Source organism: Cnephaeus nilssonii, assembly GCF_951640355.1.
Source record: "Cnephaeus nilssonii genome assembly, chromosome: X".
NCBI lineage: Eukaryota > Metazoa > Chordata > Mammalia > Chiroptera > Vespertilionidae > Cnephaeus > Cnephaeus nilssonii.
Genome location: NC_137071.1, coordinates 126,885,336 through 126,910,084, shown reverse-complemented (window position 1 = coordinate 126,910,084; position 24,749 = coordinate 126,885,336). Strand labels below are relative to the sequence as shown.

At 51.2% G+C, this 24,749-nt stretch overlaps 2 protein-coding genes and 1 pseudogene across 6 annotated transcripts in view; all 3 read left to right on the top strand.

Moving 5' to 3' along the window:
- WAS (WASP actin nucleation promoting factor) overlaps positions 1-6,516 on the top strand; it is a gene marked incomplete at its 5' end in the record, with an annotated part of 7,522 nt that extends 1,006 nt beyond the window's left edge. Inside the window, 10 exons of the mRNA XM_079764643.1 lie at positions 174-260; positions 371-473; positions 586-627; positions 721-774; positions 1,447-1,621; positions 2,550-2,592; positions 2,794-2,947; positions 3,378-3,790; positions 4,030-4,144; positions 6,278-6,516. Coding sequence (XP_079620769.1) covers positions 174-260; positions 371-473; positions 586-627; positions 721-774; positions 1,447-1,621; positions 2,550-2,592; positions 2,794-2,947; positions 3,378-3,790; positions 4,030-4,144; positions 6,278-6,333 — 1,242 coding nt within the window. The 3' untranslated portion in view covers positions 6,334-6,516. The remainder of the gene's footprint in view (positions 1-173; positions 261-370; positions 474-585; positions 628-720; positions 775-1,446; positions 1,622-2,549; positions 2,593-2,793; positions 2,948-3,377; positions 3,791-4,029; positions 4,145-6,277) is intronic.
- Positions 6,517-11,034: 4,518 nt separating this feature from the next.
- The window catches only part of SUV39H1 (SUV39H1 histone lysine methyltransferase), a 14,869-nt gene continuing 1,154 nt past the window's right edge, over positions 11,035-24,749 (top strand). Inside the window, exons 1-6 of one of the 4 annotated variants that reach the window (XM_079765031.1) lie at positions 12,010-12,120; positions 13,440-13,585; positions 15,109-15,771; positions 21,762-21,908; positions 21,990-22,119; positions 22,830-24,749. The exon at positions 22,830-24,749 is cut by the window's right edge and continues 1,153 nt beyond it. In XM_079765031.1, coding sequence (XP_079621157.1) covers positions 12,021-12,120; positions 13,440-13,585; positions 15,109-15,771; positions 21,762-21,908; positions 21,990-22,119; positions 22,830-22,963 — 1,320 coding nt within the window. In that variant the 5' untranslated portion in view covers positions 12,010-12,020 and the 3' untranslated portion in view covers positions 22,964-24,749. The other 3 variants (XM_079765030.1, XM_079765028.1, XM_079765029.1) reach the window with 3 other exon arrangements.
- Positions 23,576-24,749, top strand: part of LOC307095456 (small ribosomal subunit protein eS26-like) — a 9,734-nt pseudogene continuing 8,560 nt past the window's right edge. Inside the window, exon 1 of the transcript XR_013815258.1 lies at positions 23,576-23,690. The product of XR_013815258.1 is annotated as a small ribosomal subunit protein eS26-like (transcript). The remainder of the gene's footprint in view (positions 23,691-24,749) is intronic.

The following is a 24,749-nucleotide window of genomic DNA, read 5'->3' as shown; positions in this document are numbered from 1 at the left end:
GTAACCCAACCCTTTACATCTTGACCCCTAGACCCCCAACTCTCTGATGCTGAGTTAGAAATATCTAAATCAGATCCCGGGGCTCCAAATCTGGACACCATGTTCCCTGCCCAGATAACAGAGACCTGCCCCCAGGGCACGCCTCAGTGCCAGTGTGTTCCCCTCCTCTCTAGACAGGCCTGTTGCTCTGGGAACAGGAGCTATACTCACAGCTGGTTTACTCCACTCCCACCTCCTTCTTCCACACCTTTGCTGGAGATGTAAGTGACCACCTGACCTCTGGGCCTCATTTGGGATGTGGGGGGGGGTGAGGGGGATATGGGAAAGGTATGGGGGTCCTGGAAGGCTGCTGACCCCAAGGTGTGTGCAGGACTGCCAAGTGGGGCTGAACTTTGCAGATGAGAAGGAGGCACAGGCCTTCCAGGCCCTGGTGCAGGAGAAGATACAAAAAAGGAACCAGAGGCAAAGTGGAGGTGAGGGGGCCTTGGGGGAGGAAAGGAGGTTGGGCTGAGGTGAATGCAAGAGTGGGGAGCTGTAAAAGCCCCTCCCATGGTTCTGGTTCCCAGTCTACCTGTCTCTCTACAGACAGACGCCAGCTACCCCCACCACCAGCACCGGCCAATGAAGGTGAGTCCTCCAGTGCAAGTAAGGATAATAAGAGGCTAGCACAGGAATCTGTGGCAAGGTTGTCAGAGCTTTCTACCCATTCCATCTTCCCAGAGAGAAGAGGAGGGTTTCCACCCCTGCCCTCGCACCCAGGTGGAGACCAAGGGGGTGAGTGCTAATTCTTCCTTGTCTCTGGATGGACAGGTGGGTTGGTGGGTGAGTAACTTGGTGGGTGCAGGGATAAGTGGGTGATTGAGTGGGTGGATGAATGTATGGATGTGTGGGTGGAAGGATCAGTGGTGGATAGATGGTAGAGTAAGGGGATGAATTGATGGGAGGGTGAAAATGTAGATAGATATATAGATGTATAGGTGGGTGTATAAGTGCATAGGTAAATTGGTATGTGGATAAGTGGATGAGTGGATGGAGGGATGATTTAGTAAATTAATGAATGTGTGAGTGAGTGAATGACCTGAACAGTGAACAAATGAAAAAGTGATATAAAATTTCAATTGGCAAAGAAATCAATGATTGAATGAACGAATGAGTGAACAAATAACTTAACAAATTAATTAGTTAATAAGCCAGTGAATGAATGAGTCAATACTGAAGTGATAAGCATGGGTGACTGAATAAATAATTGAATCAGTGAATGTATGAATGGTTTTTGGGAACCACCCATTCACTTCTCCATAAACCCTCCTTGGATCCCTCATCCCCTCCCTCCATGACCATCAAACAGACACAGAGATTTCCCCAAACAGTCTTCCTCTCTCTTGCCCCTATACTTTGGTTGGTGGGTAAGTGGGTCAATGGTTTAGTCACTCTATTTCCCCACAGGCCCAGCAGCTGGACCACTGTCCCTGGGGATGGGGACAGTGGACATCCAGAACCCGGACATCACGAGTTCACGATACCGTGGGCTCCCGGTACCTGGCCCTGGCCCAGTTGATAAGAAACGCTCAGGGAAGAAAAAGATCAGAAAGGCTGATATTGGTGCACCTAGTGGATTCAAGTGAGAACCTTTCTCCAGCGGGCCCACAGATCCCTGGGAGGGGGGCAGATGAACAGGTGGACAGGAGAAGAGCTAAGTGGATGAAAGGATGGGCAGATGATTGGGGGGTGGGTGGGAGGGTAGATGAGTGTATGGGTGGGTGGGTGCAAGGCCAGGACTAGGGAGAGACAAGTGAGGCACCAAGGTTGCAAAATTTTCAGGGTCATGCAAGTTCAATTGATGACTCAGAGTGAGTGCCTCCTTAAATGTTGTACCCTAGGCATCTCACTTGCCTCACCCTAGTCTTAACCTGGGTGGGCTGGAGGGTGAGTAGATAGATGGATGAATGAATGAATGGGAGGAGAATAAATGGATAGGTGGTTGGATGGATGGGAGGATGGGAGGATGGGTAAATGGGAAGTGGGGATAGAAGGATGGATCTATAGGCTGATTGGTTCACAGACAAGGTAGGCGAGGATGGATAGATGGCCAGATTTGTGGATAAATGAACAGTTCAATGGATAAATGGACAGAAGTGTGTGGTTGAATGGAGACAAATGAGTGATGGATGGAAAGGTGAGCACATGGATAGATGGATAGGTGGATGGACAATTGTGTTCGAGGACAAATTGATGGACAAATGGGTAAACAGATGTGTGTAGGCAGATAAGTGGAGAGACAAATATGGATCAGCAGTCTGACAGGTGAATGGGAATGGCTAGTTGGACAAATGGATGGTGGAGAGATGGTGAAAATGGGGATGAAATGGATAGATGGGCACCACAAACAATGGACCCTTCTAATTCCATAACTACTGCTCTCATTCATTCACTTATGGCTCATTTGTTAATTCTGGCCCCTCTGGGCAGGAGAGGGCAGGAGGGCTTCGCCAGGAAGGGAGGGCAGAAAGGGCAGTAGAGCTTCACTGGGGTCTCCTCCCCTCCCCTAGACATGTCAGCCACGTGGGGTGGGACCCCCAGAATGGATTTGACGTGAGTAACTCCAAAGTCCCCTGGACCCTATTCAGCTCCCTCCTATCCTTCCATAGTCCAGCGATCAGACCTACCTCCAGACCCTCCCCTTCCCTCAGCCCTCTCAGCTTCCTCTCTGGGGTGGACCCGATGACAATCCATGTCCCTTCCCTCCTCACCTTATTCACCCACTCCTGCCCCTGACTTTTTCCTCTGGGGCAGGTCAACAACCTGGACCCGGATCTGCGGAGCCTGTTCTCTAAGGCGGGAATCAGTGAGGCCCAGCTCACTGATGCTGAGACCTCCAAACTTATCTATGACTTCATTGAGGATCAGGGCGGGCTGGAAGCTGTGCGGCAGGAGATGAGGCGCCAGGGTGAGTCCCTTTTTCTGGACACGCCCTTCTTCTCCAGCCCTGGTGGCTGATTTCCAAAAGTAATCACTTAGTCCTGGAAACCCCTCTACTGCTACAATTGGGAGTTGGTCAGTTGGGTACCCACTAAAAAATGTTTTTTATTGATTTCAGAGAGGAAGGGAGAGGGAGAGAGAGAGAGATAGAAACATGGATGATGAGAGAGAATCATTGATTGGCTGCCTCCTGCAGGCCTCACACTGGGGATTGGCTCGCAACCCGCAACCCGGGGATGTGCCCTTGACCAGAATCAAACCTGGGACCCTTTAGTCCACAGGTTGATGCTCTATCCACTGAATGAAACCGGCTAGGGCTCGGGTACCCATTTTACAAATGAGTGAAACAGGTTTGGAATTAAACTATAATAATAGCTATGTGTTATTTCCCCCCTCAGAGCCGCTTCCACCACCCCCACCGCCATCCCGAGGAGGGAACCAGCCCCCCCGGCCCCCAACTGTGGGGAGTAACAAGGGTCGTTCTGGTCCACTGCCCCCTGTACCTTTGGGAGGTGTGCCGCCACCACCACCACCGACTCCCCGGGGACCCCCACCTCCGGGCCGAGGGGGCCCTCCACCACCACCCCCTCCAGCCACAGGACGATCTGGGCCACCACCCCCTCCACTCCCTGGAGCTGGGGCTCCACCCATACCACCACCACCACCTCCACCACCACCACCACCCAGCTCTGGGGACGGGCCAGTGCCTCCCCCAGTCCCTCCTCCTCTGGGGCCTGTGGGGGGCCTGGCCCCTGCTGGAGGTCGGGGGGCCCTTTTGGATCAAATCCGGCAGGGAATTCAGCTGAACAAGGTGAGGACCAGCAGGATGAAGGACTGGGGGCCTGGGATTCTGGGTTGTACTGTGCAAATAAGGATGCTAGAGGACTGGGGCTGAAACTGATGGGGGTCCCAGGCTTTGTGGGGTTCAGTGACAGGGTTGGGAGGTTGATGCGGAGAGGTGGGCTTAGAGTCTTGAAGGAGACTGGAAGGGGTGGGGAGAAATGCTTTCACAGGCCCTGAGCCCTCTGTGCTGGACCCTGCTTGCTGCAGACCCCTGGAGCCTCAGAGAGTTCTGCGCTGCAGCCGCCACCTCAGAGCTCCGAAGGGCTGGTGGGTGCCCTGATGCACGTAATGCAGAAGAGAAGCAAAGCCATCCACTCCTCAGGTGAGAGTCTGCCCTCCCCTGCCACTTGCGGGCTGTCCTCTCTGGAGTCCAACCTGCCAGGACAGTGACCCTGCTTTCCATGGCTAGTGTTGGCCTAAAAACAACCCCAACAGTCTCCATCAGTAGTAGCATCAGCCCCATCTGTTGAAGATAGTGATAAGGTGTAGCTTGTATCAGTCTCTCTTTTTTTAAAAAATATATTTTTATTGATTTTAGAGAAGATGGAAGAGGGAGAGAGAGAGAGAGAGAGAGATAGAAACATCAATGATGAGAGAGAATCATCTATCGGCTGCCTGCTGCACGGGGTGCGAGCCTGCAACCCAGCCATGTGTCCTGACCAAGAATCAAACTATGACCTCCCGGTTCATAGGTTGACGCTTAGCCACTGAGCTACGCTGGCGGGGTTCAGTCTCCTTTTTGACAATGTTGATGTTGTCATTATGTAACAATAGTATAATTAAGTCTATCTTTGACAATAATATTAACATTAATGACAAGGTGTGTCCACATTATTAACATTAATCCCATTTGTTCAGTAGTGTTAACATTAGCCCACTCTGTTCTGATAATATTAGAGGCCTGGTGCAGGAATTTGTGCATGGGTGGGGGCCCTCAGCCTGGCCGGCGATCTGGGCTGATAGGGCTGGCCAGCCAGGGGGAGGGACCGGGGGAGGTTGGCCGGCCACAGGATGTTGGCTGTGGGAGCACACTGACCACCAGGAGGCAGCTCCTGCACTGAGTGTCTGCCCGCTGGTGGTCAGTGTGTCGTCATAGCTACTGGTCAACCGGTTGAGCGGTTGACTGGTCATAACGGTTGCCTAGGCTTTTATATATAGATATTAGAAAGAACCCCATCTTTGACAGTATTATTCACCCTACCTCCATGTGTCAATAGATTAACAATGACTATGTGATAGTATTATAACTAACCCAATCTTTTTGCAAGAATGTTAACAGGAATCCCCTAATGTGTCAACAATATTGTTATACGACTATTATGTGAGGATAATATAGAGTTCAACCTATTAGGTGACAATAATTTAATTAACTTCAATTTGGACAATAATATTAACATTCATCCCAGAGTGTATTCACAAGATTAACATGAATTCATTATATGACAATCTTCTATCTGTATCTATATATATATAAGGCTAAGTGACGGACCGTACATACATCCGACCATTCGACCAACCGACCGGCCAGTACATATGATGCATACTGGCAATTTAAAAATAAACGTTGACTTGTGCATGTGCGATACATATAAAGCTCTTGCTGGCTCCAATCGCATGTGTATGTTTTGATCTGTCATTGTCGATTGTGAATTTGGTTGTTTTTGTTGACATTCTGAAGCTGAAAGAAAGCACATCATTTACAAAATATATATAAAAGGCTAAGTCTATAATGTCTCAGTGTTGTGCCGCATGCCACGCCATCGGCCATAGTACAAATGAGTTTAAAGTACTGTAGTGTTTGGGGATGTTTCAGACAGTTGCCTCTTAAAACAAATATGAGATCAGAAGATTCTGCTTATAGCGAATGGTTAGTAAAACTTGGAGATGGCAACTGACACTTCTATCATAAAGAAAAGGCGAATAGCGGTATTAAAATATCTCTTCTAATTAATTTCCTTTCAATGTGCACGAATCCGTGCACCAGGCCACTAGTATTATAATAAACTCCATATCTTTTGGAGTTAATATTATTAACTCCATTATGTGTCAACAATATTAACATTAACCTGCTGTGAAACAATAATATTGTAATTTAGTCCACTTTTGCTAATAATATTTAAATTCATCCCATTAAGTGACAAGCCTGTTAATGTTAACCCTTTGTGTGACAATAATATCCCAACTAACCATACACTTTTGACAATAATATTCACTTAAACTCCAACTAGAACCCAGACCCCAACTATATCTTGTACCAAACAGAAACCCTAATTCTTTCTCCTCTGAGGAGGCCTCATCCTTAGCCAATGCACAGGCCCCAGACCTGATTTCCTCGCAGGAGACTTCAGGCCCCCAGGACCCCGAGTCCTGACTTCTTAATCCCTAGGAACCCCCCTCTCCAGGGCTTGTGAACCCTCCTGCCCATCTGAGTCCCACTCTTTCTGTCCCCCTCTAGACGAAGGGGAGGACCAGGCCGGAGATGACGACGAGGACGATGAATGGGACGACTAGGCCAACACCATCCCCCCCTGTTCTGCACCTGATCCCCTGGCAGCTGTTGCTTACGGCCTTCTTCTCTCGGCGTCCAGGTCCCCAAGGCCCGTTTCTTCTCTACCAGCCCCTCCAATGCTGTTATCTCTGACTGGGCCCCAGTCGCCTTAGCAATAGCCCCTTTTTATACAAAATTTCTCAGTTCTCAGTCAAGAATTTTAAAATAAAAATAAAATAACGGTCTTTTTGTTTCTCTAAATCTCAGTTTGTTTGTATTCCAAATGTGGGAATTTGGGGTCCTTTTCTCCCAAAGTCCCTTTTATTCATCTATCCTGTTTTTTTTAATTTACTTTTTAATTTATTTATTATTTAAAGTATTACATATGTCTCCCCCTTTTTTAAAAAAAATATATTTTTTGCCCTAGCTGGTTTGGCTCAGTGGATAGAGCGTCGGCCTGCAGACTGAAGGGCCCCCAGGTTCAATTCCGGTCAAGGGCACATGCCCAGGTTTGTGGGCTTGATCCTCAGGGTGGGGCATGCAGGAGGCAGCCGATCCATGGCTCTCTCTCATCATTGATGTTTTTATCTCTCTCTGCCTCTCCCTTCATCTCTGAAATCAATAAAAATATATTAAAAAAAAAACCATAACATGACTTTCTCTAAAAATATTCTTTTAATTGATTTTAGAGAGGGAGGGAGAGAGAGAGAGAGAGAGAGAGAGAGAGAGAGAGAGATACAAACATTAATGATGAGAGAGAATCGTTGATTGGCTGCCTCCTGCTTGTCCGACAGAATCAAATCGTGAATCAAATCGTGATCTCCTGGTTCATAGGTCAACGCTCAACTGCTGAGCCACTCTAGCTGGGCCACATATGTCCCCTTATTTTCCCATTGTCCCCCCTCCACCCTGCCCCCCCCCCCGGCTCATCTATCCTTTTTCATTTATTTAGCTTTACACATACATTCATTCATTCACTTGTTTCCTCAGTCATTTAACCTGTATTTCTTTGTTTCCTTGTGCCCTTTTTCTTCCCGCAAATATTTATTGTCAGGCACTACTTTAGAGTCTGGCATAAAGCAGTGGGAAAAATCGACAAAAATTCTTGCCCTAGTGGGGTTGACATTCTAGGGGCTGACATTCTAGGGGAGGAGGCAGACAAGAAAGAAGGAATAAAATAGAAACAAAAGATAGTTACAGACCATGATAAGTGCTGTGTGCTGAGGGGAAATGACATTCAGACATGGTGTTCAGGGAAAGCCACTTGGAGGAGGTGACAGCTATGCTGAACCTAAAGGCAAAGGAGTCAACCAGGTGAATATTTGGGGGAAGGGCATTCCAGGAAGAAGGAACAGCTAGTGCAAAGGCCCTAAAGTGGGGAAAAGCTTGGCATGCGGCTGGGTGTGGTAAATGAGTGGGAGAGTTCTTTCTTTTTCTTTCTTTCTTTCTTTCTTTCTTTCTTTCTTTCTTTCTTTCTTTCTTTCTTTCTTTTTCTTTAATATATTTTTATTGATTTCAGAAAGGAAGGGAGAGGGAGAGATAGAAACATAACTGATGGGAGAGAATCAAGGATTGGCTGCCTCCTGCATGCACCCTACTGGGGATCAAGCCCACAACCCAGGCATATGCCCTTGACTGGAATCGAACCTGGGACCCTTCAGTCTGCAGGCCGATGCTCTATCCACTAAGCCAAACCAGCTAGGGCCTTATTTATTTATTTATTTATTTATTTATTTATTTATTTATTGAAAACTGTTCAATCAACACCAGATCAAGAGAGTTCTCAATGGTTAGACTTCCCCACTCTCCATGCACACAACTCACACAGGATCCTAATGGGCAGAATCCCCCTCTTTCTTTTTCTACAATAGGGGTTTTACTATTTGTAATAGGCACAATTATTTCAAGTTAATAAATTTTTATTTAAGGAATTACACGTGTTCTGAGCTCTTCCACTGCCTTAGTTCCTTCCAAGTTTGAGTCTTAATCATCTTAATCCCTTTTTTGCTCAATCCAGTTGTAATTTCAGTCAGTCCTATGTAACAGGAATAGAGATGATCATGTGATCACAAACCGTATGCTCACTAGCAACCCAGAAGAATTACCTAGACAAAGGACATCAAGGCTCCAGAGATCTAAGACAGCTATTATGAAATCTCATTGATTACCAATGGCTATTACAAAATCACATATAGCTTGTGTTATATTTATAGTGGAAAACAGAGACTCCCCCCCCCCCTTAGTATTAAAATTTGGTTCTGCCCAGTTCCCTGTGTAAACCAAGTCCTGGCCAATGGCAATGGAAGAGGCCATCAGCTAGATCTAGATCTGCTGTAGAACCCAGGCAAGATGCCACACCTCTGAGTCTCAGTTTCCTTATCTATACAATGGGGGTCACACCATGTAACAAACTTCCAACTGGGAGCCCACTGGGTTGCTCCTCCTCCTCCTCCTCCTCCTCCAGAACTTGCCCTCCAGAAGACTTGTTTTGGGAATGTATCTATAGAAAAAACTGGAAAGGAACAGGGACACATTGTGTCTAGGAGTTTTTTCCTTTTAAAATTCCTTTAACATTATATTTTTAAAGTTTTAAGAAAAAAACACACACATCATACTTTAAACCACTCTCATGGGTTGGACAGGTCTCTTGGACGCCAGGGAGTGGGAGGGAACTGCCTGCCCCAGGAGACTGGGGCCTGTGAGGACTAACATCAGACTCTGTTCTAGATGGAATTAGGGAAGGAAGGGGAATGTATGGTGGGACTTACGCTGTTGACTGTTCCACTTATGGCAAGCAGGGGCTGATGGAACCTGTCATTTCTCCAAACAGCTCACAGCTGGACTGACAGACAGAATCCTATATAACAAAAGCTTAATATGCTAAGTGTCCAACCGTTTGTTCGACCATTTGACCAGTCGCTATGATGCACACTGACCACCAGGGGGAAGATGCTATGCCAGTAGGTTAGCTTGCTGCTGGGGTCTGGCTGATGGGGACTGGGTGAGATGGGCCGGACATGCCCTGGAGCCCTCCGGAGGTCCCTCCCCAGCTGGCCAACCTCCCGTGGTCCCTCCCCGGCCAATCATGCACCGGTGGGGTCTCTCGGCCTGGCCTGTGCCCTCTCGCAATCCGGAACCCCTCAGGGGATGTTGGAGAGCCACTTTCAGCCTGACCCTGCAGGCCAGGCCAAGGGACCCCACAGGTGCACGAATTCGTGCACTCGGCTCTAGTAACCTTATAACTGTATAACCCTATACAGTTATAAGTTTGACTATATAACTGTTTGGTTGACTACATAACTCATGGACCGACAAAGAGAGAGGCAATTTCAGGAGCTGACTTAAGGTTTCCTGATGCTGTGCAGTACTGAATAGCTAACAATTACAGCCCACCTGGGACTGACTGGGGCTGGGGTCTGACAGTGTAGAAGACTGGAAGCCTCCAGAGGGACTGACACGCTGGATGACTCCTGACCCATGGATGCTGTGGGTGGAGGATGACTATTGCTAGGAATCACACCTGGCCGGAGGGAGTGTCTGGATGTTACTCTGCCTGGTGATGTGTAAAGGAGGGCTGCCCTGGGGAGACTTCAGGCTGGCTGGTGGACAGATCTGTGGCCCTCTGATAGGCAGCTGTCTCTGGTGACTGACTGTCCGCCCTGACCAAATTACAGCCTGTTTGACAGATCACGTGCTCAGTTGGATGCTGAGCCTGGCTACCTGGCTGATCTACAATATGATGAAGGGCAGACACAATGGGTCACAAGCCAGCTGACCAAGAAAAAGCAGTGTAGCTGCCTGAGTTGATGAGTGTATGAGATTAGAATCACAGTTGCCCAGCCCTAGCCGGTTTGGCTCAGTGGATAGAGCGTTGGCCTGAGGACCAAAGGGTCCTGGGTTCGATTCTGGACAATGGCAGGTACCTAGGTGTACCTTGGTTGCAGGCTCCTCCCCAGCCCAGGCCCTGGTCAGGGCGTGTGCAGGAGGCAACCAATTGATGTGTTTCTTTGACATCGATGTTTCTCTCTGTCTTTCCCTCTCTCTTCCACTCTCTCTAAAAGATCAATGGAAAAATATCCTCGGGTGAGGATTAACAAACAAACAAACAAAAACAACAACAAAGAATCACAGTTGCCCTGATGGGTGACTGTCCAGTGGGGGGCATGCCTCCCTGAGAAAGGACAGACTGCTGACCCACTGACAGGTGGCTTGGAGGCTTAATGCTACCTTTAGTTTCTGTGACTATTTGCTCTGAGAGAATGAACTATCTGACCATGGTCGGAATGAAAGGGGACTGATAGTCGTTTGACAACTGATGGCAGATAGTGTGACTGCCTGACAGGGCTACAGGAGATGCCGACAATGCCAGCCAGGCCTGACCTAATGGCAGCCCGCCCGAGGGCATGGCTGGTGTCTGGGGCTCCCTGAGTGGGGAGAGAGATGACTTCCCCTTCCCCGGGGAGATTCAGAGCAGGTGCCAGTGCAAGGACAGGCAGAGAAACCGCTGCTTGAGTGACTGCCAGCGAAGAAGGGACGGGGACCGGGGACCGGCTGGGGCAGTGACAGGCTGACTAGCAGTGTGGCTGTTAGTAAGCATAGCATGTCCGCCTCCAGGGACTTGCCGCCGGCGGGGGGTGGGGGAGTGCCCGCGGATGGCTGCTGCTGGTGACTGATAGTGTGAATGGCAGGCACGGCAGGCGGGGTCTGATAGGCAGCTGTGATGAGACCCATTGTGCCGTTTGAGTCGGGACTGATTCTGAGAGCGAGCAGCAGTCTGGGAGCGTAGTCAGCCGTGGGCGGGGAGTCACGATCTGCTCGGGCTTAAAACGTGACGGGCCGCCTGGGGGTGGTCACTGGGGGTCTGACAGAACGACGGATTTCCGCCAGCAGCCTTCCAACCCCTGCCGCCCCGGTCTGGCTGGCTGACAACACGATTGGCTGACGGCGTGACAGACAGACCGGAGGACCGGCAGGGCCTCCCGCAACCTCCGCCGCCGCCGCCGCCGCTGCCGCCGCCGCGCAGACGCACGCTGGGAAAGCGCCGGCGAGCATCCGCCTCCGGGACCGAGCGGAGTGGCGGGAGGGGGCCGGTCACGGCTCGCCGGTTGGTCCGCGCGGGCCCTGCTCGCGGAGCGGGGCGGCCAATAGGCTGCGCGTTCTCGGCCACGCCCGCGCGAGGTCTCTTCTCGCGAGGCCGGTTAGGCCCGAATGTCGTTAGCCGTGGGGAAAGATGGCGGAAAATTTAAAAGGTGAAGGAGTGGTGGCAGCGGCGCCGGCCCGCTGGCCGGGCTGCGTGGGCTGGAGGGGTAGCGTGGCGGGCTCGGGACCCGGGCGTCCGAAGCCACGGAGCCGGGAGCCGGAAGCCCAGCGCCGAGAGGCCGGGGCCGGGGAAGCGCGGGCCTGGCGCGCGAGGCAGGGCGGGGCGGAGAGGAGGGGGCGCGTGCTTCGCGGCGGCGGGCGCGGGGTGTAGTGGGCACTGGCGAGGGGGCGCGCGCCTCGGCAGCGACTGGACGGCGCGTGCGCGCGCGCGCGGGGGCAGCTGGTCTGGGAGGCCGTGCCCGCGCGCGGGAAAATCAGCCGCCGGTGACCGTTACCCGCTTGGTGTCCACGCGAGACGCCGGAAGGAGAGAGAAGGGGAGGGCACGAACCTCCTTTGGAGAGTGGGGGGCGGGGGGATCTTGTGCTCTGGGTCTCTTCCCCTCTCAGCGTGATGAGGGAAGGGTCTGCGCTAGAGGGGACTCCCTCAGGAAGAGGGGCAGGGTCTTCCGGAATGGGAGAGCTGGACTCCTCCGTGTGCAGGGGGAAAAGGGGTGATTTTCTCAGTATATTGGGGGCGGGGGCTCCTCTGGGTGAGGAAAGCTGCGGGGAGGATGGGTTCCATGAGTGTGGCGGGGGACGCTAAGGGATAGGAGATTCCACCTGTGGTCAGTGCGGCGCCAGCAGCTGGAGATGTGAGTTGGGACCACTTTAGTGGGGGTTCAAATGCAAGTGGAGGGATTTGAAAGGGAGAGACGTCATAGGGAGAGGAAGGTGTGGGCACAGGCCGTGTCTCCACTAGGCCTGTGTGTGTGTGTGTGTGTGTGTGTGTGTGTGTGTCTGTGTGTGTGTGTGTGTAGGGGGTAGGGCACACAAAATAATGTTGCAAAGCTCTTATACATGTTGAGGTTGACACAGCATTTCATCATGAGTTTCAGTGTTATTTTTTGAATGGGAGGTAGAAAATATTAACAGGGTTAGGAATGACTGTACGTTTATAATGTGGGAAATGATCTGATAAAATGGCTTCTAAAGCACATTAAGAATGTACCTTGAATCTTTGAGTCAGAAGGCTTTTTTAGAAAGATCGGTGTGTCTTGAAAATTTTGGGTAGCCCCAGAAACACCCCAGGTATATTTAAAGAAGCATTGTCACTAGCCTATTACTGCTTTGCCTGCTCCTGAATTCCTTTGGGCAAGCTTTACCCTTCACAGAAATGTGGATGAGGCCGAGACAGCCAAAATGCAGTGTGAAAAAAATATACCTCGTGGGTTTAAGGCACCCAGATAATCATTCAGCGAGGCTTCCTGTAATCTAACACCACTGCACACTCTCTTATTCATAATTCCGAAATTTAAAAAGCTCTGAACTCTTAAGTTTGGCACCCTTCAGTGGCAAAACGAGACTATACCGTGGGACTGTTCGGTGGCGCTACCTTACATCTTTATTTCTCCTCTTTAATGTGAAAATCCAGACTTTTGCTGCAGAATTATTGAAGTGTTTGATTATGACTTGAAGCCCCTGACTCCACTGGGGGTGTTAGGTAATATGTGGGATATACCTCGAACTACGCTTGTAAAATAAAATTAAAAATTACCGAGACACATCTGGCCCCCAGGGATGTCAGATCAGGGCTTGCTGACCAGTCTTTCCAGTTTGTTTGGTGCCCTGGATATATTCACCTCATACCACCTACACTCTCGGGGCACTGCTCCCCCCTGAGATGGGAGGTTGTTCTCTTTTTGCAAAGTGTGGAGGAGAGGAGGATTAGGCCCTGAACGCTTGGATGGTTTTGCAGTCCCAGGAAGGACTTCGGGTACTCTTTGACTCCTGGCCTTGCCAGGATGCCCAGTAATGTTTTTTTATGTTCTAGGCTGCAGTGTGTGTTGCAAATCTTCTTGGAATCAGCTCCAGGACCTGTGCCGCTTGGCCAAGCTCTCATGCCCTGCCCTCGGAATCTCCAAGAGGAATCTCTATGACTTTGAAGTCGAGTACCTGTGTGATTACAAGAAGATCCGCGTGAGTCTGGGGTGACCATGGCCGGGCAGGGGTGGCTCAAGGAAGCTGGCTTCCTTCCTGCTCCCTTGCCCTACTGTCTGCATTTGATTCTAAATGGAATTTTCTTCTCTGATCTTAAAAAAAAAAAAAGGATTAGTAGGCCCTCTTCTCATTTCTATCTCACTGGTGGAGAAACCTAGTAACTTTCTGAGGGAGCCAGGAGCCGGGATGAAGCCCCAAATAAGTCTCTCCTCCCACTTCCCTAAGCATACAAACCAGTTGAGCCACTGAGCCCAAGAGTGGGGATGAGGATAGCTAACGGTTATTGAGCACGTGTGCAAGGTGCTTTCCCTCAGAAACTCAGTTAATCCCCCCAACAACACTGTGAAATGGGAACTGCTGTCATGGCCACAGGAGGTAATGTTAGCATAGTTAAGAGAACAGACTGGAGTTAGCACGCTTCAGTTCAAATCCTAGCCGTGTAACCTCGGGATACTTAATGCAAATTTTAAAAAAATAATACTTTATTTTCCTTATCTATAAAATGGGGATGCTTAGTAGTGTCTACCTCATATAGAGTTGTGAGGATTAAATTAGTTAATAGTACAGTACATTAGAACAGTACATGCTACATAATGAATGTTAACAAAAAAAAATTAAGCTTTTCCCCTTATTTACAGATGAGGAAACCAAGGCTCAGCAAAATTAAATAACTTGTCCAAGGCCATACCGCTAGGGAATGAAGGGTCAGAATTTGTACCCAGGGTGTCTGTGTAGTTAAACTGTGTCCTATAGCTGCCCCCAGCAAGAAAAGGTCCCTCTGGCTGCTGTTTGGAGAACAGACCAGAGGGGCAAGGGGACCAGTGAGGAGGCCACTGCTGCAGTCCAGGCGAGTGATGATAGTGGTGGCAGTGCTGATGGTTGGAAGTGGTCGAATTCTGGATGTAGTCTGAAGGTGGGGTTGACAGGACTTGCTGAGGGTGGATGTGAGGACTGTTAGAGAAAGGGGTCAAGGATGACTCCAAGAGTTGGGGCCTGAGCTGCTAGCAGGAGGGAGCTAATGATGAGGAAGACCGAGAAGGGAGTAGGTTTAGGAGATAAAATTAAAATTTAGAATTTAACCCTGGCCAGTGTGGCTAAGTTGGTTGGGCATCGCCCCATGCACTGAAAGGTTGCTGGTTCCATTCCCAGGGCACATGCCCAGGTTGCGGGTTTGATTCCCTGTCGGGGGCGTGCAGGAGGTGGCTGGTCATTGTTTCACTCTCACATCGATGTTTCTCTCTCTCTCTCTCTTTCTCTCTAAAAGTAAATTAAAATCACTTTTAAAAAAGTTAGAATTTAGACAGTACGAGTAGAACAGGATTTGAACCTACTGATCCTGGCTCTAGAGCCCATGCTTTTTAACCAATGCATGGAGCCATTCCAGAAAAGGGTGGGGTGTGGTTTGGGTGTTATCCATTGGTTCTGGAATGGAAATCTCACGAGGGCTGGCCCAAGGGTCTCGCCACTTATGGTGGCCCCCATCCCCCTGGTCCCCCCAACAGGAACAGGAGTATTACCTGGTAAAATGGCGTGGATACCCAGAGTCAGAGAGTACCTGGGAGCCACGGCAGAATCTCAAGTGTGTGCGCATTCTCAAGCAGTTCCACAAGGACTTAGAACGAGAGTTGCTCCGGCGGCGCCACCGGTCAAAGCCCCCCCGGCACCTGGACCCAAGCTTGGCCAGCTACCTGGTGCAGAAGGCCAAGCAGAGACGGGCACTCCAGCTCTGGGAGCAGGAGCTCAATGCCAAGCGCAACCACCTGGGACGCATCACCGTAGAGAACGAGGTGGATCTGGATGGCCCCCCTCGGGCCTTTGTATACATTAACGAGTACCGTGTTGGTGAGGGCATCACCCTCAACCAGGTGGCCGTGGGCTGTGAGTGTAAGGACTGCTTGTGGGCCCCCGCTGGAGGCTGCTGCCCCGGGGCATCGCTGCACAAGTTTGCCTACAATGACCAGGGCCAGGTGCGGCTGCGAGCTGGGCTGCCCATCTACGAGTGCAACTCCCGTTGCCGCTGTGGCTATGACTGCCCCAACCGTGTGGTACAGAAGGGCATCCGCTACAACCTCTGCATCTTCCGCACGGATGATGGGCGTGGCTGGGGTGTCCGCACACTGGAGAAGATCCGCAAGAACAGCTTCGTCATGGAGTACGTGGGAGAGGTAGGGAGTCAGGACCATGCGTGTGTGTGCAGCTCTTCCCACCTTGTGTTCCTACTGTGTGCGCCCAGCTCTCATCACAGTGTGCCTACAACTTTCCTGCTTTCACTGTGGAAAATGTGGGGGGCGGGGGTGGTGTTTAACCCAAGTGCTAGGGCTCTCCAGGCAGCGGAGAGAGTATTCCAAGCTGGTAGGTAAAAGTACATTGAAACACTTCTAGACTGGGTTGATTTCATAAGGGTACCGAGCAAAGAGAAGAGTGGGAACTGAAATCCAGGCAGTGTTCCTTTTAATGGGCCATGTGGTCTGCACAAGGTTGCGTTACCTGAAAAGGCATTTCTCATTTTACAAGGGTCCAGCTTACTGCTCGGCAGTGTCTTCCCAGAAAGAGCGCCTTTTACTAATCTGCACAAAAAGAACAGTCAGGAGTGGGACATAAGGCATGCCTTGCGGAGGTTGGCTGCTTCCTCCTCTAGACTTGCAGGATACTGGAAAGACCAGCTGTGTTAGGCAGGCTAGCTGCCGGACCAAACAACTCGCAAGTCTTAGTGACTCTGCACATTAGAAGTCTGTTTGCTCCTGTGACTGTCTGGCATGGGTGTGTGGGTAGTGTCCTTGTAGACAGCGGAGCGGCTACGAGGCTCTTTCCCTCTTGTGCCTTTGCCATGCCTGAGAGCCTTGGAGCTGCCTCTGATCCTCAGCCTTACCTGGTAAGTAGACCAAGAGTTGGGGGGGCGGGGGGAGGTTCCTAATGGGCCAGGCCTGGATGCAGCACATCACTTCTGTCCACATCCACTGCTTGGACCCGAGTCCCTGGCCTTGCCTCCCTGCAGGGCAGGCTGAGAAGTATGACTTAGCTGTGTGCCCAGGTGGAAAACAGGCATTTGGGTGAAGAACTAGCAAGTGTCTGCCGTGTCGCTTTCAAAGGGGGGAGGCATGGAGCATTTGGGGCGGGGCAGTTCTTTGTTAGGTAGGACCATCTCATGCACCGAGGAGCATTTAACTTCCCTGGACCATTTCAGTCCATGAGTGGGCCCTGTCATGGTGACAACCCTAAATGCCTCCATATTTCCACAGGTTTCTTAGGGGTTGCTAGGATTGGGAAGTGACAGAAATTGGCACAAGGGACATACCCCTGAGGGTGTCTAAACAGGAGTAATGAAACTGATGAAGAGGAGAGGCTTCCACTTTGACAAACTGTCAAGCAGAGAGGGCCATTGCCCTGAGGGGCAGAGACGGTCTGGAGGCAGAGCAGTCCACCCTGACAGTCTGGATGAGGGACTGTCCATACCCCAGGTAATCCTGGCGGTCTGGTGGAGGCAGTGTCCACACATCAAAGGACCTGACAGTCTGGAAGGAGGAGGAGGTGGCATTACCCCAGAGGGGTCCTGACAATCCGCAGGAAGAGATGTCCACATCCCAGAGTGACCTAGAGGATAAGAGCAAACTCTCCACACTCCCGAGGACCCTGGTGGTCTGCCTTAGGAGGTGTCCGCACCCACACTGTCCTGACAGTCGAGAAAAAGAAGTGTCCTCACCCCAGAGGGACTTTGACTGTCTAAAGGAGATCAGGTCTACACCCAGGAGGACTCTAAACCTAGAGGAACTGTCTAAACCCTTAGGTCCTGACGCTCTGGAGGAGGTGTCCAGACCTCCGAGGGATGCTAACAGTTGGGAGGAGATGTTAACACCTCGGAGGGATGTCACCATTCTGGAGGAGGATGTGTGCATACTCCAGAGCCCCTGATGGCCTAGAGGAGGCGGTGTCCTGACCGCACAGGAGCCCGGCAGTCCTAGAGGAGGCCCAGGACAGATAGTGTCTCTAGCCTCACTCTGCTGTACTGACGATCTTAAGGAAAGGCTGTCTACAGCTCAGGATCCTGAGGCAAAGCGGAGGAGGAATCTGCAGCCCCCAGGCACCCCAAAGTCCCCTGGGCCCGGTACTTTTCTGGCTGTTCTTCCTTAGTGTGCTGAATCCTCTACCCTGGAAACATCAGGGTTTCCAGGGACCCTCTTGCTCCCTGTCTTTACTCTTCCTACTCTCCACACATTCTCTCTGAGCTATTTCTTAGCCTCCCTCCTGCTCCATTCAGCACCTTCCAGGCCCCCCTCCAGTACCCTCAGACCCGTGGGACCTCCTGATGGCGACAGAGGCCCCCAAACACTACCAGAGCCAAACTCATCTTGCATCCTCCTGAGGAGGCAGCATGGCAAAATGGGCAGGAGGGTGGAGCCTGGTGCCCGAGATTGAATCCTAGCCCCCCCACTCATCAGCTGTCACTTCACCTCCTTGTGTCTGTCTCCTAATCTGTAGAATGGGGATGATAAGCGCACCCACCTCATACACTTGTGTAAGAACTAAATGAGTTGTCATGTGTGAAACATTTAAACACTATTCAGTATAGAGTAAGGCTCCAATCAGTGTTAGCCATTACATTCTAAAGTTCAGAAACCCAAAAGTTTTTTTGTAACCCATCTGGCTATAAAACCTAACTGGACCTGATTTGGGCATATTTATAGTCTTTCTCTTACTTGGTATAACTATTCATAAACTTCATTGTAGAAATGTGAATTTACTTGATTACATGGTGTTGTCCCAGACCCTATCTAGTGTTATACAATCGAGGGTACACATCCCATATCTGCTCGCCACCCTGTCCTACAATCTGGACACGGCATTCACTCTCCTACCTCTACCTCTGCACTGAGGGTTCCTTCACGTGAGCTGCCCTTCCTCTCCTTTGCACCTTTCCACCTTCTGTCAGAACATCCCTACCCCTCACTCAACAGAGCCATAGCCTGTTTTATCCATTCTAAAACATACATTGTCTTCATATTTTAAAAACTCTGAAGTGACAGCGAGTCTCAATTAGTTTAACTAAATGATAGCATAGCATTTAATGAGCAGCAGTTTTTCCTTTCTTGGGGAAAGGGCACATACAATAAAGGGAGCATCTTAGATTTTGACAAGATACAGGACGCACAACCTCTCCTAACACTGCTTGGTTCCTAACTGAAACGAAAACAGAAACACCTTTCACATCCCTCACCTTGTTGAATCTTTACAACAGCCCCTGTCTGGCTGGGATTGTTGTCATTGTCATCCCCATTCTACAGATGGGAAAACTGAGGCCTCGAGTAGTATAGTAAAGGGCTCAGAGTCATCAAGTTAGTCAAGTGGATACAAAAAAAAAAAAAAGGTTCAAGTGTCTAAAATTGGTGCCTTGCCAGACCTGGTGGAGTTTTTTGTTTTCTGGTTTTTTGGCTGAGGAGACACGTGTAGGAAGAGAACATTTAGGGTCCCATTATCTGGGAGGGGGCAGAGTCTTCTGGTTCCTGTTCATGTCAACACCCTTTCTAAGCTGCCAGCTTCTAGCCCGTCCATCTTCCCCAGTCGTCGTGGAGAGTTGCTAGGGAGCAGAAACACGAACTGATTTGTCCCCGAGTGATCCGGGTGGCCCAGCCCTTACAGAATGGGCCTGAAAAGAAGACAGCAGGAACGGTTTGTGCCCTGGAGGGCTTGCAGTGTGACTCATTCCTGGTGAGACTGGGGGAGCAGGTAGGGGCAGAACAGGCAGGAAGATGAGACTGGGGAAATTATGGGGCATTCCCTCTGGTTGGGGAGGGGCTGAAAGGAACACGCTGGCTCAGACACCACCCAGTATGCTGGCAGCCCCGCAGAGGCTGCGCTTTGATCCCAGGGCTGCAGAGAGGCTTGGTGGGTCGGCTCTGGGAGGCTGAGGAAGGCTGCGCAGAGAAGTAACATCTGGAGCTGCCGCCACAAAACTAGAGTGTGTGCTCTCCAGGTGGTAGAGGGAGACTGGCCTTGCCGTTCTCCTCAAAATGCTGCTGTGTCCCCTGTTGTGTCCCTCAGGAGAGTCCCCACTCTTCAACCTAGTGTCAAAGCCCTTTTATGGTCTGCGGCTTGCTTTCGATGGTGTTTCTCTTTCTCATTGCTCCTGAAACCTTCCTCATTCTTTCCCTGTGAATGTCTGAGTCCATCTCTTCTCTGTCACAAGACTGTCCCATGAAAGATAGGACTGGGCCTGGTCCCTGTGGCTCCCCCACTGAACTGACCCCTGAGGGCCAGGACGGAGCCTGGTTCCTGTGTTGTCTCCCCCACCCAACTGTGACCCATGCCTGCCTCTGCAGACACTGACTTCTGAGCACTAGGACCAGGCACAGGGGAAGCCTCATGAAAACCCACTGAATGGATGAGTGGGTGAATAAATAAACCCTTTTCCTCCAGGTTCCTGAAGGAAAAGCTGGAGGATGGGGCAGTGGGCAGTGTGACCTGAGGGATAGATCTTGGTCTCCTAAAGGTGTTGTTGATCAGCATTTGACAGGGAATAGAGGCTGAAGGTGATGGTGTAAGAGGCAGGTAGGAGACAGGACACTAGTGTGGCCATCCAGAGTGGAGAAAACAGGGTGCTCAAAGCTAGAAGGGGAGATCTGAAAGTAGAAACAGCATGGCTACTAGCTGGCATGTGGGTGAGCAAGGAGGAGGCAAGGGTAGATCCAGTGTCAGAAGGGGGCTGGTGATGGGCACTGGGTCTGCAACAAAAGGAGAGGGAAGGAAGAAGTCGTGTGTGTGTGTGTGTGTGTGTGTGTGTGTGTGTGTGTGTGTGTGTGTGTAGGGGGAAGAGTGTGTGAGTTGCCAGTAGGACCGCTGCTGGACAGGGACTAGGTTGCTGGGCTAGAAAGAATAAAATGGCATTTCTTGCGAGTCTGCTGTGTGCTGTACACTGCTGGCACTTGTTTTTGAGGGCTGGGCGGACACCTGGGAGAGGAGAAAGATCTGCCTGGTCTGCAGGGGCCCTAGGCTGAGGCGTGGGCAGTTTTAGGTACCAGGGAACCCTCACCCAGAGACTGGCATGGTTAGCTACATGTGGGGTTACCAGAAGGCTGTTATGGCTGGCCCCAGGGGGAAGAAGGAACTTGAGGGATGGAGAGGAGCGATTGGGCTGGATAGGGATGGGGTGGAGAATCCACGTACAGCATTTGGGAGGCAGGGAGCGGTCAGGGCTAGGATTGTGGAGCAGCTTCATGTTTACTAGGTTAGCAGGGGACCCAGCCTTGGAGAGATGACTCCTGTCATCTTAAATTCCAGTAGTTGACACTGCATAGCCTCGGGGCTGAGGGAGGGGTTCCTACCCAAGCTCCTGTCTCCTCTTTCATCTTCCTTCTGTGGTTTTGGCCTCAGCCTTTTTCTTGCATCCGAGATTCTCAGGGATCTTGGTCTTATCTCTGGACCTGGATCTTTCCTATTAAGCTTCTGTCTGTGTTTCTCACTGTGCCTCTTGCTCTCCTGTCTGAGCCTCCCATTCAGTCTCCCTCTCCCCACCAGCCCAGGGCTCTGCTTCTCTGTGTCCTTCTCACTGCTGTGTACATGGCCCTGTGCTGGCTCTCTGGTCTTGTGCTGGGTCCTGCGAAGCCTCAGGCCCCCTTGCCCTGGATCAGTCAGCCTCTCATTCTCCCTGCTTTCCTCTCCTCTCTCTGTTGAGCCCTGGGTCTTTTTCTTTCTTGCCCTTGATGTGCATCTCCTATATCTCACTATGGGTCTCATGATGGGGCTATATCTGTGTCTGTCTCTCTGTCTGTCTGTCTGTCTGTCTGTCTACTGTCTCACCACTGGACCTTGTGGCCAGCCTTCACTCACCATTGAGAGACTCCCTAGACCAGCGGTCACCAACCTTTTAGACCTCATGGACCACCAGTTGGCAACCGCTGCTCCAAAGGTTTCCTTAAACCAGCGGTCACCAACCTTTCAGACCTCACGGACCACCAGTGGTCTGCGGACCCCCGGTTGGTGACCGCTGCCCTAGACCATCCAGAGGCCTGAGGGTGGATGGGTGGTGGGCAGCTGAGGACCAGCCACATGGGTAGGGGTCCTCCCTGCTCACTTGTTTTTCTCCTCCTGGGGGGCCAGGCACTGAGCTGGCCTTCCTGAGCCTTCTTGGCCAATCCCCTCTCTCCCGTGGCCCTCTCCCCAGATCATCACTTCGGAGGAGGCGGAGCGGCGGGGCCAGATCTATGACCGCCAGGGTGCTACCTACCTCTTCGACCTGGACTACGTGGAGGATGTGTACACCGTGGATGCCGCCTATTATGGCAACATCTCCCACTTTGTCAACCACAGTGTGGGTACCCTGCAGGTGGGCGAGGGTCGGGAAGGGCAGGCTGGTCCCCTCCTCACCCTCCTGCTATTCTTTTTCTCCCAGTGCGACCCCAACCTCCAGGTGTACAACGTCTTCATAGACAACCTTGATGAGCGGCTGCCCCGCATTGCTTTCTTTGCCACAAGGACCATCTGGGCAGGCGAGGAGCTCACTTTTGATTACAACATGCAAGGTGGGGGTGTCAAGGGACTGGGGGCAGGGGCACACAGTGACATGGGACACAAAGACCCCTCCCCAAGGAGCTTTAAGATGCTCTTTCTGACTCCCAATCTCCCATCTGGACTTTTGGAACCCTGCCTACCCTTTGGGGGTCCCCTCATTCCCAACCCTTGGACCAACTTCTCCCAAGACTCCCGGGGGAGGAAGATGTTTGGCTTGAGAATTAGATACTTTTCCTGACTCCAATCTTGTCTGAAATATCCCCAGTCCCCCAACCCTCCCTGCTCCTAACCCTTTTTGGCTTTCCTCGTTCCAAGCCTCTGGACACTCTATGGCCTCCAACCAGTCCCCTACTTGACAAACTAGCCACCTCTGAGACATTCAAGAGGGGATCTTTGGCAGGAGAGTTCAGATATCCCTCTGATGCCCAGGTGACCCTTCATTCCTGGACCTCTGCCTGACACAACCCTCCTGGTTCTCCCCAACACCCCCTGCCTCCCACAACCCACAAACCCTGGCTATCTTCCTTTCCCCCATAACCCCCAAATCCTGGCCATCTTCCTAACATTTGAACACCCTCTAGTGCTAAGCCCTGGCCCCAGCCCTGTTCCCAGCCCCCAAGTTCCCTGGGTCTCATGGTAAAGGGGCAGTGGGACACTACACCTAGGCCTTCTAACAAGTCCCCTCCCCCCTCCCGCCCTCCCTGGCTGTGTGACTCCACAGTGGACCCCGTGGACATGGAGAGCACCCGCATGGACTCCAACTTTGGCCTGGCCGTGCTCCCCGGCTCCCCCAAGAAGCGGGTCCGTATTGAATGCAAGTGTGGGACTGAATCCTGCCGCAAATACCTCTTCTAGCCCTTCGAAATCTGAGGCCAGACTGACTGTGGGGCCTAAAGCCCATCTCACCCACCCCCGGACCCACTTGCCCTCCTGTTGAGGAATGACTGCCAGGGCCTCCCGCCTGCTTCCACCTCCCCCCACCTGCCCTGTGCTCGGGGTTGTGGTGAGGACTGACTGCCAGAAATCCCCTCTCCCCGTCCCAGCTCCATGGGTTGCACTTAACAACCCTCTGCCCATTTTGCGAAGTAAGTTGTCAACATCAGGTGTTTCTGCAGTTGAGATTCACAGCCTATCATGGAGGTCCAAGGGCTGAGCCCCAGCCCCAGAATAGAAAGATGGTTATGCACTTGCTTCAGTCTGGAGCTTGAGAGGTCTGTTGCAGGCCCTCTCCCTGCTGCTCCAGGAGTGTGGAAGCTGCCCCAGGGCAGGCAGACATCAGAGTTCAGACTTCCCAGCCCACTTGGTGACAAAAAGAGGGTCTGCAGGGCTGGGGACTGGTTTCTGCTTATGCTCACATGTAGGCTTTGCATCCCAGAAGTAGACGCCCACATGCCACTGGAAGGAGAGTGGATGCCCATGGCTCACTGGTCACTGGCCAATGAGAGGAAGGCAGTCCAGACTCTCCGAGCCCTTAAGGTGGACTGGGATTGAGCTCTGCCCATGAGGTGCACAGAAGGCGCCTGGGAGCCCCGTCGGCGTGTGACGACTGCTGGGACTACTCAGAGCTGGAACCAAGACCTAGGTAGGCTGTAGATAGCACTTAGGACAAAATGTGCATTGATGGGGCGGTGATGAGGTGCCAGGCACTGGGCTGAGCACCTGGTCTACATAGATTGTCTCAGGGAAGCCTTAAAAACTGTGGAGGTGGATCCTAGGAAAGGGCCCATATGGCAGGAGGCCAAGTACAGTCTCAAAAGTTACCTGCCCACAGATGTACAGAAGACGAAGGCTCTGATGGCTGCCTCACCCCTTGCTTCCCCTGTGAGGTCTTCTCCAGGAAGCCTTCCCTGACTACCTGTGTCCAGAGTGCCCCTCTGTGAGACTGTGCCCTGCCACCAGATCCGTGTGGCTGTCTGTGTGTCTGTGCTCCCTGCCCCTAGGACTGACTTTCAGGCATGGACTGAATCTCATTCTCCTCTTGTATATTTCTTGGCCCGACCCAGCCTGGGGTAGGCATCAATAAAAAGAGTTGTTGACTGAACAAACCAAGGTGTGGGGATTGAAGACCTCACGTAGGTGGGCTTGGGGGGATGAGAGGCTGGGAGCTGGGGTACCCAGGGACATGTTCCTCAAACCTCAACCATTTGACTAGAACACCCCACAGCATACCACCTCCACCATTGTCTCCCTAACATCTTGACTTAAAATAAGCTTGTTTTATACTTAAATTTTAAAATGCACTGAAAAAGCAAACTAAGTCCATTGCTGTCTCAATAGACAAACCATTATCACTTGCCATAAACAAAAATAACCCAAGAAATAAATACAGTGGAAATACAGAAATATGATACAACTCTAGCTGGGCCCTCCTGGCCCTTAGAGACTTAGAACCCAAAGCCTGCCTACTCCATTCAATCAGAAAATTTTGTATTTTTATTGTATTTACATTTTCTGCAAATACTTACTGAGCACCTAATATGCACCAGGGTAGAAAGTGGAGAATAAGGAGATAATGTTTCAGATATACTTGTTTTGATCATCCCTCAACCTGAATGTGAAGCTGTGCCTTTTGTTTTGGCTCAGAGATGTCATATGCTGTGACACAGTTACCCAAAGATTTGGAAGACTTGACACACAGGTG